The 15,703-nt window shown below is 41.7% G+C and overlaps 1 protein-coding gene across 2 annotated transcripts in view; it reads left to right on the top strand.

The window, feature by feature from the left end:
- The first annotated feature begins 10,853 nt into the window (after positions 1-10,853).
- Positions 10,854-15,703, top strand: part of LOC125880928 (disks large homolog 5-like) — a 47,895-nt gene continuing 43,045 nt past the window's right edge. For both annotated transcript variants that reach the window (XM_049563767.1, XM_049563766.1), the window contains exon 1: positions 10,854-11,586. In XM_049563767.1, coding sequence (XP_049419724.1) covers positions 11,289-11,586 — 298 coding nt within the window. In that variant the 5' untranslated portion in view covers positions 10,854-11,288. The remainder of the gene's footprint in view (positions 11,587-15,703) is intronic.

Here is a 15,703-nt window from a genome sequence, read left to right as displayed (position 1 = left end):
GAAACACACAGATGCAAGGGATGCACTGACTTATTGGAGATGTCAGACACGTGCGCATGGGAGTTGTGTCATTCGGCAGCCTGTGTGTCATCAGTATGAGTGGGACATGGGAGCTGTGAAGGTCAGCCTTTGATTAGCCCTCACACTTCCCATCACACCCCTGGAGCTTCCTCTTCTCTGACAATATAAAGGATTTGGTTTTGAATTTTGAGTTACTCATCACAAGAAAATGTGACTCAAATCTCAAAAAACACGGACTGTAAGAAGTTGAAAGCTGTAGGGGAGACCTTTGACAGTTAATAACAACTGCATGAAAGATAACCAACAGTTTTCGTGACGACGCTGATTCATTTATATCAGAATTGCACTATGCATTTGTTTGGAACAGGTGGCGCCCCCGATGGAACATATCCTGTAAGTTTTGTAGTGATCGTACAAAAAAATGTCTGACTCATAGTCTAATTTATGTGTTGCCATGCTCATTTTTTAAGATTTGTAGCACTCCAGTGTTCAGTTTGAATGAAACTTTCAGTGTATGTTCCAAGTACTTATGTGGACATATCTTGCAAGTTTTCGTGATGATTGGCCCAACGATTGCGAATTTAGGTCCATTTATATGCTAAGCCACACCCTTTTAAAGTTCATCAGTCAGATCTCAGGATCTTCAAAATGCAATGAGACATCAACAAGATTTTGCTAACTTTAAATTAGGTTAGTCCAATAAAGATCCACAGAGAATATGGCATGAATAGGACCTAGGGTTTAGGAGTAGATGAAAAAAAAATTGTTTTTCGAAAAAATTCTAAATGATGTGTGATGTATTATGTTACATATATTTTAAGGTTTTTAATGTTTGGACAATCAATGTCTGACTTTTAGGCCAATTTGTGTTGTGATGCGCCCATTTTTTGAAGATTTGTAGCCCCCTAGTGCTCGATTTGAATGAAACTTTCAGGGTATATTTGAGGTACTTATGTGGACATTTTCTGCAAGTTTTGTGACGATTGGCCCAACAACCGAAGAGTCAAGTCTATTAATATGCTGAGCCGTACCCATTCTAAAGTTTATCGGTCAATGGTCAATATCTTTAAAACACAATGAGATATCAACAAAAGATCATCAAAAGACCCTTCATGATGGATACAAACAAGGACACGTCTACCCGGCCCGGAGGGTTACCGGGGCCCCGCCCTGGAGCCAGGCCTGGGGTTGGGGCCCGTGGGCGAGTGCCTGGTGGTCGGGCCTTTGCCCATGGGGTCTGGCCGGGCCCAGCCCGAACCGGCTACAAGGGCTCGTCCCCCTGCAGGCCCACCACCCGCAGAGGGATCCAGAGGGATTCGGTGCAATGTGGATTGGGCAGCAGACCAAGGCGGGGGCCTTGGCGGTCCGATCCTCGGTTACAGAAGTTGGCTCTTGGGACATGGAATGTCACCTCTCTGGCGGGGAAGGAGCCGGAGCTTGTGGAAGAGGTTGAGCGCTACCAGCTATATATAGTCGGCCTCACCTCGACACATAGTTCCGGGTCTGGAACTCTAGTCCTTGAGACTAGTCAAGTCCTTGCTTATGCATCGAACAACAGTTCAGAGTACCCACCCTTTTTGGAGTCCCTGGGACGGGTGCTGGACAGTGCCCCGACCGGGGACTCCATTGTTCTGCTGGGGGACTTCAACGCTCACGTGGGCAATGACAGCAGGACCTGGAGGGGCGTGATTGGGAGGAACAGCTTGCCCGATCTGAACCCAAGTGATGTTCAGTTACTGGACTTCTGTGCGGGTCGCAGTTTGGCCATAACTAACACCATGTTCAAACATAAGGATGTCCATCGGTGCACGTGGCACCAGGACAGCCTAGGTCGCAGGTCAATGATCGACTTTGTAGTAGTATCATTTGACCTGTGGCCATATGTTCTGGACACTCGGTTGAAGAGAGGAGCAGAGTTGTCAACTGATCGCCACCTGGTGGTGAGTTGGATCAGATGGTGGGGGAAGACGCCGCGCAGACCTGGCAGGCCCAAACGAACAGTGAGGGTCTGCTGGGAACGCCTGGCGGAAGAACCTGTCCAGATGATCTTCAACTCCCACCTCCGGGAGAGCTTCGACCACGTCCCGAGGGCAGAGGGGGACATTGAGTCCGAATGGGCCTTGTTCCACTCTGCCATTGTCGAGGCAGCGGTTGCGAGCTGTGGGGCCAGTCACGGCGGAAGAAGGAGGCCTACAGGGCATGGTTGGTCTGTGGGTCTCCGGAAGCAGCTGACGGGTACCGACGGGCCAAGTGGAGCGCAGCGGCGGCAGTTGTTGAGGCAAAAACTCGGGCATGGGAGGAGTTTGGTGAGGCCATGGAGGAAGACTATCGATCGGCTCCAAAGAGGTTCTGGCAAACCGTCCAGCGCCTCAGGGGGGGAAGGCGGCAACTTGCTCACACTGTTTACAGTGGGGGCGGGGAGCTGCTAACGTCAAATGGGGACATTGTCGGGCGGTGGAAGGAATACTTTGAGGAGCTCCTCAATCCCACCAACACGTATTCCAGTGAGGAAACAGAGACGGGGGTCTCGGGGGCGGGTTGTCCAATTTCTGGGGCAGAAGTTGCTGAGGTAGTGAAACAACTCCGAGGCGGCGGAGCCCCGGGGGTGGATGAGATTCGTCCTGGATATCTCAAGGCTCTGGATGTTGTAGGGCTGTCCTGGCTGACACGCCTCTGCAACATTGCGTGGACATCGGGGGCAGTGCCTCTGGAGTGGCAGACCGGGGTGGTGGTCCCCATTTTTAAGAAAGGGGACTAGAGGGTGTGTTCCAACTACAGGGGGATCACACTCCTCAGCCTACCCGGTAAGGTCTACTCCAGGGTGCTGGAGAAGAGGGTCCGGTTGATAGTTGAACCTCGAATTGAGGAGGAGCAATGTGGTTTTCGTCCCGGACGCGGAACCGTGGACCAGTTCTTTACCCTCGCCAGGTTGCTGGAGGGGGCATGGGAGTTTGCCCAACCAGTCCACATGTGTTTTGTGGATTTGGAGAAGGCTTATGACCGTGTCCCCAGGGGCATCCTGTGGGGGGTGCTCCGGGAGTATGGGGTTGGTGGCCCTTTGCTAAGGGCCATCAAGTCCCTGTACCGAAGGAGCATGAGTCTGGTTCGCGTGGCTGGCAGTGAGTCGCACCTGTTCCCAGTGAGGTTTGGACTCCGCCAGGGCTGCCCTTTGTCACCGGTTCTGTTCATAACTTTTATGGACAAAATTTCTAGGCGCAGCTGAGCGGTGGAGGGTTTCAGGTTCGGTGATGGGAGGATCTCGTCCCTGCTTTTTGCGGATGACGTGGTCCTCCTAGCTCCATCGAACAGTGACCTCCAGCTCTTCGCAGCCAAGTGTGAAGCGGCTGGCATGAGAATCAGCACCTCCAAGTCTGAGGCCATGGTCCTCAGCCGGAAAAGGGTGGATTGCCCACTCCAGGTCAGGGGGGAGGTCCTTCCTCAGGTGGAGGAGTTTAAGTATCTCGGGATCTTGTTCACAAGTGAGGGTAGGATGGAGCGGGAGATTGACAGGCGGATTGGAGCGGCATCAGCAGTGATGCAGGTGCTTAACCGGTCCGTTGTGGTGAAGAGGGAGCTTAGCCAGAAAGCGAAGCTCTCAATTTACCGGTCGATCTACGTTCCAACCCTCACCTATGGTCACGAGCTCTGGGTAGTGACCGAAAGAATGAGATCGCGAGTACAAGTGGCCGAAATGAGTTTCCTCCGCAGGGTGGCTGGGCTCAGCCTTAGGGATAGGGTGAGGAGCTCAGACATCCGGGAGGGACTCGGAGTAGAGCCACTGCTCCTCCACATCGAGAGGAGCCAGTTGAGGTGGTTCGGGCATCTGGTAAGGATGCCTTCCGGACGCCTCCCTGGGAAGGTGTTTCGGGCATGTCCAACTGGGAGGAGACCTCGGGGCCGCCCCAGAACACGCTGGAGGGATTACATCACCCGGCTGGCCTGGGAACGCCTCGGGGTTCCCGCGGAAGAGCTGACGGAAGTGGCTGGGGAGAGGACTGTCTGGGCTTCTTTGCTGAGGCTGCTGCCCCCGTGACCCAGACCCGGATAAGCGGAGGATGACGACGACAACGAGATATCAACAAGATTTCTTGACTTTTCATAAGCTTGGTCCAGTTATAATCCTTAGAAAAATGGATGAAGTTCAGACCTACGGTTTAGGAGGTGATTTAAAAAATGTGTTTTTCAATAAAATCTAAATCGTGTTGTGGTGCCCCCTATTGGCCGATTTCAAAATAATTTTACACACTTGGTTCAGCATTGTTATTTCACATATCCTGCAAGTTTTGTAATTATTGGACAAACAATGTGTGATTTATAGTCTGATTTGTGTTATGCTATACCCATTTTTTGGAATTTGTAGCACCACCTATGGTCAATTTAAATCAGACTTTCAGGGTATATTTCAGGTGCTTATGTGGACATTGCATACAAGTTTCGTGATAACTGGCCTAAAAATCACGGAGTTAGGTCCATTAAGCCCCTTTTAAAGCTCATCATCAATGGTCAATATCTGCAAAACGCAATGAGATATCAACAAGATTTTGATAACTTTTAATAAGCTAGTCCAATAAAGAGCCACAGAAAATTTGGTATGAATAGGACGTGCAACTTATGAGGCGATGTCAAAAATGCGTTTTCAACAAAATCAGTATTGTATTGTGGTGCCCCCTATTGGATGATTTCAAAATAATTTTATTATTTCACATATCCTGTAAGTTTTTCCTGCAAGTGTCTTGATGATTGGCCCTCCAGTTAGGGGTTAAGTCAATTTATGTGCGGAGCCACGCCCCCATTTTAACCAAGTTCTTTGGTTATTATCTATCAACAAGCGTTTTGTTGAGCTTTGTCCAGTAATGGTCCACAGAAACATTTGGTAGTAATCAGACCAAAGGTTTAGGAGGAATGTTAAAAATTCAAAATGGTGGACAATCTAGTAAGGCAGACTTAAATTGTTCTTGAGGCTTTTTTGTAAAGTACATGGAGCTGGACCTGTTGACCTTTAATAACAGCACCCCCATCAGGCCAACTGGGGTTATATTTCTTGTGCAGCATTTGCACCCAACACCCAGTAATTAGTGAAAATTTCATGTGTTTATGGCCATCTTACAGAAATTTGCAAAAAAAAAAATTCTGAAGAAAAATAATAATAAATCAGTGCAAAAACAAAAAACTTTTAACAATGTATGTTTCACTCTAGAGTTTTTTTTTAAATGTTTGGTTGCCAAATGATCCCTGTTTTATTTTATATTTTAATTTTGAAGGAAAATCCCTCTAGACAAAGACAAAGACAAAGAATGCAGAGAAAAGATACCTGAATGAAGCATTCTCACAGCTGATGTACTGTTTCACCGACAGATTTAACCATAATCTCAATGTAAAATCTAATTTTGTGAATCTATAGAGATTAGTCCACGTTTTACCTTAATTCACATCCCCGTCTCTGGCCTCTAATGTTAATACTGTCTCATAGACAATCAGTAAAAGTAAGTATTGACCAAATTGTTTATTTGCAGTGGATTTTCTCCAGCCGTCCAATCAGAAATGTGCAGTTGGGGAAACATTTGGTTGCCAGGGACATAATCCTGCTTTAAACTTCATGAGTGCATATAAGCAAATTACAAACCCCGCGGATTAGATGAACAACACATAATGAGATGTTAGCAGCAGATACCACTATCCAGCCTGCAGAGCTGCAGCGTGCACAGCTGATTTTTTGACAAAATAGAAGAATAAAACCTGTCCAACCTGTTCCTTTTATTTGTGTTTGCATTCTGCATACATCCAGCTAAAGAAGAGCAGCACACTATCTAACATATTACTCTCTAAATGGCTTCCACTTAATGTTTTCCCTGCATGAGTCTGAGGGTTTAAGGGTGTAAGAGCTCCTCATTTCAATCTAATGTGATGGTTTTAAGAATTTACATAATTCCCAAACATTCCAACTAGTTTTCTTTTTGAACGCCAAATGGATTTCCCCTGCAGGAAAAATAAATTAGTTGAGTTGTTGCATAACCACTTACATTGTTAAAGCTGTGCTAAACTTAAGAGGGGAAATGTATAGGCACAGTGTGTACCATATTAAGCTTTAAAGCCAGGCCTCAGCCAGCCCCAGATGAGAGTCACAATCCTCATAAAGGCACTGAAGCCCCTTAATAATACAGAGTACTGTCAGCAATTATGGTGAACGAGCTCAAAGTAGATTTCCACGTTCAGCGTCTCTGCAGATCAGCTGTCTGTGCCGAGGCTTCAGATAAGCACGTATAGATAATCTTAAATATAATTTTATTGTCTGCTTTTAGATCATGTGTTTCTTTAGAATATCAGACTTACATGACGTCGGCCTCCTTTGAGATCTGATGGATTATGTGGAGCAGAAGAAAGCTCACAGAGCGGGGCAGATGTGTCAAGGGACAATCCAGATGAGGAGCAGGCAACTATAGGATCTGGAGGTATACAGTCTGCTCCGGGATCAGATCAGGAAATAAAATCTTTCACATAATAAAATAGAAGCCTTTTCAGGAGGGTATAATCCCTGTGTTGTATCAATACCTGGATTCGCTGAAGGGATGAGGGTTTGGGAAGCAAAGTCCAAATCAATAGATGCATGATTTGTAATATTTATACAACTGAAAACATTGTTTGCTCAATTTTCCACCCATAGAATCACCAACTCGAAGAAAACACTGTATTTTTGAGAAGTACAAGAGCAGTTATTCACATTCTAAAATGTCTACACTACCCCTCATCAAAGATTATATTGTAAGTGTGGACATGAATTTTGATCAGTGTAACCAAAGAGTGTTTTTTCGTCTCAGATTTCTTCCTAATTAAGGATTTTTAGGGGCCCTGAAGAGGTTAAAGAATCCAGGAAATCACATAAACAAAGGCGCAAATAGAGAAAAATCACTTAATTTTATGTACTTCTTATTTCTGGCTCTTATTTTTTAGGACTTCCCATTGAGATTGAAAATCTTTTACAAAAGAGGCCAGGCCAAGGTCGCAGCCAATCACAACACATTTAAAACACAACAAATACAATACAAAAATCCACAATAAAACAACAACTATTCAAACATAGCAGCCTCTCAAGAAAAAACGATCACATGTCTCTGTCACCACATTCTTTATGATGCCCTTAAGTTCATCAATAGATCTCTAATTTAAGATCTTTCTGAAGATTGCTCCATGTCCAAGTAGGAGAATCTGTTAAAACCCAGGGGTACATTAAAGAGCAACCACCTGGAGGAGCGTAGCTGGTAACTACCAGAGCTGACACTCAGAAGGGTGCAAAGGTAGGGCCGGAAGTTTGCCCAATTTAACTCAAAAATTGTGTAATGTACAGAAATTTTCAAAATTATTAAGATGGTGTGCCTTTGATTGTGATCTTTTCCTGCAACTTGAGTGACAAAAGATTTAGTATGTGGGCAAAGAAAGGTTTTTACAGATTCCTCCAAAATGCGGCATTATTTGTTAGCAAGCACAAAAGACATTGATTTGACAACCCTAGAAGATGGGATAATGAAAATCTTTATATCTGCCTATATCTCTGAAAGCAATGCTAAAATTATTTCGAGGATATACAACGGTTTGAATATCAGAAGAGTTGCTGTATATTACAGAGAAATGGGACAAGGTAGACAGTAGGGTTCTCTCTAAGGAGGAGTGGCATAGGGTTTGCCGAATACAGTGGAAAACTACAAGTTCTCTTAATTGCAGGGAGTTCTGTAGGAAGGGTTTGGTTCGGTTGTTCATTACTCCCCAACAGAAGTGACACAGAACTAGCAACACAGATTGCTGGAGGTAATGCCAGGCTGCAAACACATATCACTCATATAGTTTGGTCATACCCTGTCCTGGCTACTTACTGAAAGAACATCCATCAGATCTTAGAGAAGGTGTTGAGAACCAATATCCCTTTCAGATTTGATGTTTTATATCTATGCAATATTCCACAAGAGATAAACTCCAAAGGTAGAACCCTCTTGACAACTCCAGGCTCCCTCAATTAAAGACTGGATAGACATAGTCCATCAAATATATGGAGAAACTGACATATTCCTTCAGAATACAAGAGAAATTCACCAATATACGGTCAAGGTGGCTTGACTGTATTAAACCCCAAAGACCAGACTTTGTATGAGACTTCTGTGCATATTTTGAATACTGCTTTTCTTACTGGGGGCTTTTACTAATTTTCAGACTCTTTATATTATACTTTGAGATTGAAAGTTCATCCTTGACATGGAAACAGTCGTCAAAACAATCTCTCCATAAGGTCCATTAATAGCTTTTGTGGACCAGAAGGGAATCGCCCAGTTGTTGTGGAATCTTACATGTTCAAATTCCCATTTTTCTTATCGTCAATGTTAGGTTAAGCAATAAGATCGAAACCAGTCAAATGTGATCTTTAAATCTGACTCATCTTTGGCCAATGAAATAAAATTAAAGAGAAATGATTCACTACCACCACACTTCTGTTCCTGGCAGTGTAAAAAGGTTCACAGCATTATTCTTTCTTGCAGGGAAATACAGTTGAAAGAAATATAAATCAACAGTTATCCCAAATATGGAAAATCCAAATAATTAGACCTTAACTTTAAAGACTTTATATTTGGTCAAAATCTCCCGATGGGTGGTTGGTGGTGAGTTTGAGGGGGCTCATATATCAGTATTTTAACAATTCAATGTACATAACATTGCAAAAGTACATGCATAAAGTAGGAAACATTCTCATGAATACAGCAGTGAAATACAACAAAATGTATGTTCTCAATTTCTGTACTTAAGTACAAATTTGATGTACTTTCATGCAACTTTATTGCAGTTCTGAGGGAAGTACTGTACATTTTACTCCACTGTATTATTTGACAACTTTAGTTACCGATTACTTTACAGATAAATATTGTTTATACAAACCATACAATGAACTTATGAAATCGCCTTTGATACACTAGATGAAACTTGCCAACATTAAAACAGATAATTAAAATTAATTCCATCTTGACAAACAGTAAAATGCTACGCACACATAAATGCATTAGTAACAATAATTTAGTAATATAATTTATAAAAATATAACATTTACAGGAGCCATTTTACTGCATAATCAGTACTTTTATTTTTGATACTTAAATTGTTAACTTTGTTTTTTACTCTAGTGACATGCAGACTTTTACTTGTAATGGAGTACTCCACCTACCATACTATCCTAAAAGAATATTCCATGTACAGTGTTGATGGAAGAAGTACTCAGATATTTTACATAAGTTAGTTAAATAAGTAATACCACAGTTAGAAATACTCTGTTGCAAGTAAAAGTCCTGCTTTTAAAACTTTATACTTTGTACTTTATTTATCACTTGCAGCTGGCAGTCTTGGGAAAGTTACTTTTAAAATGTATTAGGTAACTGGTAAATAAAGTTATCAACAAAAAAATGTAGTGGAGTAAAAGGTAAACATTTTTCTTGTGATGCCTATAAAGTAGCATAAAATAGGAACAGGTTCAAGTAAAGTACAAGTAAATCAAAACTGTACTTAAGTAAAGTACTTGTACTTCAGCTCCATCCCATGATTAGACAGAACAACTCCATGTAATCCAAATATAATATATAGTATAAGAGTTAATAAAAATAATGGGTCCTGAATGTGTTGGGTATGGCACTGCAACTAGTGAAGATGGAGTTTATTTTTATTTTTCTTACTGCAGGTTAGTTTGACCTATCATCATATCAGAATATATTGGTTTGAGTTATATTTTGTAGCACATCAATAATTTAAATCCCCAACATAACTGGTAAATAAAGTTAAATATAAAGAATAAAAATTAAAAAATGTGGTGGAGTAAAGGGTAAAATATTTCCCTCTGATGCCTAAGTAGTGAAAATAGAAATAGTTTACTCAAGTTAAGTACAAGTACTGTACATCAAAATTGTACTTAAGTATTTGTAATTCAGCTACATCCCACTATTAGACGGAACAACTCCATATAATCCAAATATAATATATAATATAAGAGTTAATAATAATAATAATAATGATGAGGGGAGGGGGCTTCCCTCGGTGCTGCATGCTAGGTCTGGCACTGCAACTGGTGAAGGTGGAGTTTATTTTTTATTTTATACTGCAGGATAGTTTAACCTATAATAATATCAGTTATTATCAGTCATAGTTTGATATATATTTTGTAGCAAAATAATCATTTAAATCTGCAACATAACTGGTGAATAAAGTTTAATATAAGAAAATAAAAATAAATTAATTTTAAAAATACATTAAAAAATGTATAGTACTTAAGTACTTGTACCTCGGCTACATCCCAGAACAACTTAATAATAATAATGATGATGATGGGGGGAGGGGGCTTCCCTAGATGCTGAATGTCCTGGGTCTGGCACTGCAGCTGGTGAAGGTGGAGTTTATTTTTATTTTTTACTGCAAGGTAGTTTAATCTATAATAATATCAGAATTTGTTAGTTTGATTTATATTTTGTAGCACATTAATAATTTAATTCTGCAACATAACTGGTAAATAAAGTTAAATATTAAAAATAAAATAAATAAAAAATTAAAATGATTAAAAAATGGAGTAGAAGGTAGAATATTTTCCTCTGATACCTTAAAAGTAGCATAAAATAGAAACAGACTATTCAAGTAAAGTACATTAAAACTGTACTAAAGTAAAGTACTTGTACTTAGGATACACCTCCACTGGCTAAGTGTTATTAGTGTCATAATGTTTTTGTTAATGTGAATTAAAGCGGCGGGGAGCCAGGTGCGTCTGAACACAAAGCCCCGCCCACCTTTACCTTAAATGTCCATTGCACGGAAATATGATTGGCACAGGGCTACAGCTGCTTGAACGCTGAGACATGGCGGAGTTAGTAGTCTGACAGGGAGAGGAGCTCCTAAAGAGTTTCAACACTTTTCAACATGTCGACAGAACTTTGATTTCAGGACGACAATGTCTTCGTAACGACCTCGGAGCGGAGCTTAAAGAGGCAGAGACGTCTTTTTGTGGTCGGGGAGAGACAGCGCGGCGGCGGCGGCGGCGGTTGGGAAAATGTGTTGTCATCTTCGTGCAGTCAACAGCCTTGGGCAACAAATATGGCTACTTCTTGTGTATCCTTCAGTTCGGGTTGAAAACCGTCCCGACCGGGCCGAGCGGGGTAGTTTCGGGGAGTTACGACAGTAGCACGGAGTGAAGTTGGCTAGCAGGACCGTGAAGTAGCTAGGTTTGATTTGTTTTTTTTAAAAAAAAGCGAAACGAGATGGAGCCCAAGCATAAAGAGTTGTTGGAGAAATGTTACCAGAACTTGGTGGAGTCGATAACAGATGCGGACCGCGTTGTGGATGTTTTGGCTCACTGCGGGACCCTTAGCCAGGCGGAACGCTACGAGCTGGGACACAACTGCTCCTCCAACTCGGAGAAAGTGGACCTTCTGCTGAAGATACTCTTAAGTAAGGACAGGGACCATTTCGCTGAGTTTTGCTCGGCTCTGGAGAAGACGCACCCTCACCTGCACTCTGTGTTAATGAACGGCACCGGACCCGTGGATCACACAACCGGTAAGAAGCTGAATCAGACACATAACACTGAACTATGTGTCCCAGCACCAAACCCCATTAAGAAAACGTTGAATTTAGTGAGTCAGACTTCAGGGGCTGGGTCACAGAATTTGGTGCTTTACAGAAAAGCCTATGGTGTGTTTACATGACTTTATGTGTCCTTTACTTTGGTTGTGATCCAACCTGGTTTCGATCCTGCTCTGGGCATGATCTAACCAACATTAGAAGTATTGACCATATGACAACTTGATGAAGGGCATGACTTTTCCTTTGGGCAGGAATAAAAGAGGGAGTGAGAGCGTGAGGGAGAGGGCTACACCATCATGTGACCCGATGCTTATTTACACTCACACTACTGTGCTTGTTTCCTTTGCCATGTCACTAAAAGCACAGCCCTGCCAGCCTTTTGTGAAAGTATTTAATGGACCTAAAAAGAGTCAGACAATCAATGTAGTGACAGCAGGGCTGCCTGAAGTGTGTGTGTGTGTGTGTGTGTGTGTGTGTGTGTGTGTGTGTGTGTGTGTGTGAGAATCAATAACCCACTGTCAAAGTCAAATGAATGAGTGAAGAATTAAATGGGTGTAAATGCACACACTGACTTACTATAGAGTGAGAATAGGAGATGTCAGTTTCATTTGTGTCTCGGTACAAAACTAAATCCAAGAACCAACTACTTCCATTATCAATGAATCTGTGAATTCCTCTTTTTTATTAATTTAATAACAGTTTGGGTTATAAAATGTCATAGAATTGAACGATGCCCATCACACGGGGGTAAAGAAACACCATCAATGAAGGACCAGTGTGGAAGAAATCTTTTTAACGGAGAAATTGACACACATAGTGAGACTATAAGAGGGACAACTAGAAAGAAAATGGACTCTTTACAAGACTCAAACAGACGACAGTGGACTGGAATAATAATCAATAGATACACTAATCCTTAAGACTGAAAAAAAGGTATATTTACTCCAGCAGTTTTTGTTCCATTAGCTCTTAATAGATGGATGGATGGATGGATGGATGGATAGATAGATAGAACTTTATTGATCCCAAACTGGGGAATTCTTGTGTTACAGCATCAAGTAATCAAATTTTTGAAGTGAATATCCACAGAAATCAACATGGTCTGCATTTAATTCTTATTCAGTTGTGACAGAAATAGTTGTCTATTCATTGTCAATTGAAAGACGATTAATAGGAAAATCATTTCAGCTTTAATGTCTTGTTTTGTCCCGATGACAGTCCAAAATGCTGAGGTATTCACTTAACAAGATAACGGATAAAAAAGCATCAAAACCTCACATTTGAAAAACTAGAATCGGCAAATATTTATTCGGGATTTCTGCTCAATAAATGATTTAAAAGATGAGGATGAGCTCAGTTTACCGTCTAACTATTCCTGCATTATACAACACACTTTTTTTTGTTGTAATATATCCAGAGTAACCTTTCTACATAATTAAAACCCCTTTTGGGGCAATTTCGAAAGAGTTAAACAAGCTTAAAATTTCATTCTTATTCAGCTGTGACATAAAAAATGGTGTTGTTAGTTTACACTATTGTGCATTATCACTTACAGCATAGGTGTTTATTTCAGGAAGGTTGCAGGGGACACATCGCCCTCAACTTTTAGGACGTGTATTTGTCCCCCTGACCTCCAAAGTAAAACCATGAGTAGTAGGGGGCTTTTATTTTGACAAATTTAAGTCATTAAATTGGTGCTGAAAAGGCAGAAATTGGTGCATCAACATTCACCAGAATGCAGGAATGAAGTGTTTTCTGGCGTAGGACCCCCAAAACACTGTTTCACATGAGTCCCCCCTCCAGTGTTGTAACAAAACCTATGCCCTTGACTTATAGAAATAACTTTATTACACATGGACATTAGCTTAAATGCTCTAACATGCCACAGATTTCACCTTCAGCACTTCTTTTTCACCCTCCTCTAATCTACTGGATATCAGTGATCATTGATTTGTAACATAAAACAAACGTCTTGTAGATGATGCATATCTCAGCCTCCTGTCTAATTCTTTTGGGATGTATTTACTCTCCTCTGCAGATCCTTCAGAGTAATATAATATATATATATATGCTCACACAAATACACCACCTTTTCCCACTCGTGGATGAGTTTCTTTTTAAATATACTTTTCTTCCCCACAGTTAGATCCTAAAACTGCAAAAATACTCTTGCTCTTTTCATGATGCTGATAAATTTATCATCAAATTCAGCGTAAGCCAAACTGGTCGTGATTTATGTCCCCAAACTTATTATTCCACAGCAGTAATGCATGCACACTGGTACATGGTCAGCATCTCTACTGCATCTTTGCATTTCAAAAGAAATATTTGCATTCCTAGTTACTTTGTTCACTCTGAGCTATCGCATCACACTCACTGAGCTGAATGGTGAGGTGTTAATTATGCATTTATTCTGTCCTCATTATTTATAAGAGAACTGAAGCTGCAGAGTGAGTCCATTTTCCTAAGCCTTTTCATTTTTGCGCTGCATTTCACAATCGTGTGGTGAGTCTAAAACTGAGCACTGATAGTCTTCATGCTGCTGGAGAGAGTTGTGCATGCTCATGTGCATGCTCTGAGCTGGTCTTAGTAGTCTGCTGTAGTCTCTGCAGCTCCCTGTTGGTAGTCACACAGGACACAAATGGGCTGAGCTGCTTTTTGCTACTGGGCAGACAGGTTCCTCCACTGCACAGCCAAAAGAAGGGCCTTTCCCCAGGAAAACAGAAGCTTGTTACAGCCTATGTTTCTAAATAATGTGCGCCGTCAGCAGCCTGTTCTCCCCAGTCACCCGCAGTCCCAGAGGGCGAGGGAGCTAGATTGATTTGAAATCAAAACAGTGTTAATGAGCGAGAGCTTCATTAGTTAACCCCAGCAGGTACTCCAAAATCAAATGTCAACAACAGAGAGGCTAAATATAGCCCTATTGAAATGATCACCGAGCTGCAAGAGTTTCACTGTGATGTGAATGATGCAAGTCTGTGCAGGACTTCGAAAGGTGTGTATCCCAGAGGGCTTGTTTGTTTTTTCAAGTAAACAAAGATATTCCTTAGTTTTATATAACCATAGCTTCAGGGCTCGACACAGAAAAGACCTTTTGTTTACAGATTGTTCCAGCCTTTTCTTGAAGAACAATAACGTGACGGCAGCACATCACAAGGGTGTGTATCTTCGCTGACGTGTTAACTTGGCTGTGTTGTGCCACTGCGAAATAAGACTGGATGTCAGGTAGGAGGAGGGTGAAATGCTTGATGTTTCAGGGTTTTCTTTTTGTTTCATTTGTTCTTGATCTTCTCCTTATCAAGAGGGTAACAAGCTTGGAATAGCCACGATTTTTTTTCCAATGGACTCAAAGGAATACTTTGTTGATTTCCAACAAGCTCTGTATCCTAATCATGTGGGTAGTATTGAACTATAGTTGAACTATAGTGAACTTCCCTACATCTTCCCAGCACCCAGATCTCACTGCTTGCCCCCAGCTCAAATCCAAATGTTCACTTGCTCTAGGACTGTTGCTCAAACTACAGATTGTACTTCCACATTTGCGCATGCCTGCCACCACAGGCACAAAGAGTACACAGACATAGTGCATTTAAACCCTCCCCATCTCTTTCTCTGTCTCTAAAACTCAGACCAAATTGTAAAATTAAGCAGTGTGGATCAAAATAAACCAATATTCTGTTACTGTGTTGCCTATTTCTCGCCTAAAGTTTCCAGAAACATATTTTAGCTTACTGTTTAACTGTTATTCAAGATCCTTTGTTACCAGCCAGCTGCCATATTGTTTCCTGTGTCAAAATGGTCAAGTTTGCATTACGTCATCCCCCAGTTAGAGTGTTTATTGGTCTGGTGCGGCGCAGTGCATTCCAGTAATTGTAGATTTTGATGCCAATGCTCTTTTCCCCTGTTTTCTCTGGTCAGCTATTTAGCTTTTACCACAGACGATAGTTAAATGCGACAACAACAAGCACTTTTTTGCAGAGTCAAAACATTATTTCAGTTGCTTCATAAGGTTTCAAGCCCCAGTAGTTATGTAGTGACAGTTTCAAATTTCTTTATACAAGAAAACAAGAATCTGAAGGCACGTTAGTGA

Source organism: Epinephelus fuscoguttatus, linkage group LG20, assembly GCF_011397635.1.
Source record: "Epinephelus fuscoguttatus linkage group LG20, E.fuscoguttatus.final_Chr_v1".
Classification (NCBI taxonomy): domain Eukaryota; kingdom Metazoa; phylum Chordata; class Actinopteri; order Perciformes; family Serranidae; genus Epinephelus; species Epinephelus fuscoguttatus.
Note: the sequence above shows the minus strand (reverse complement) of the source record. Positions and strands in the feature narration are given on the sequence as shown.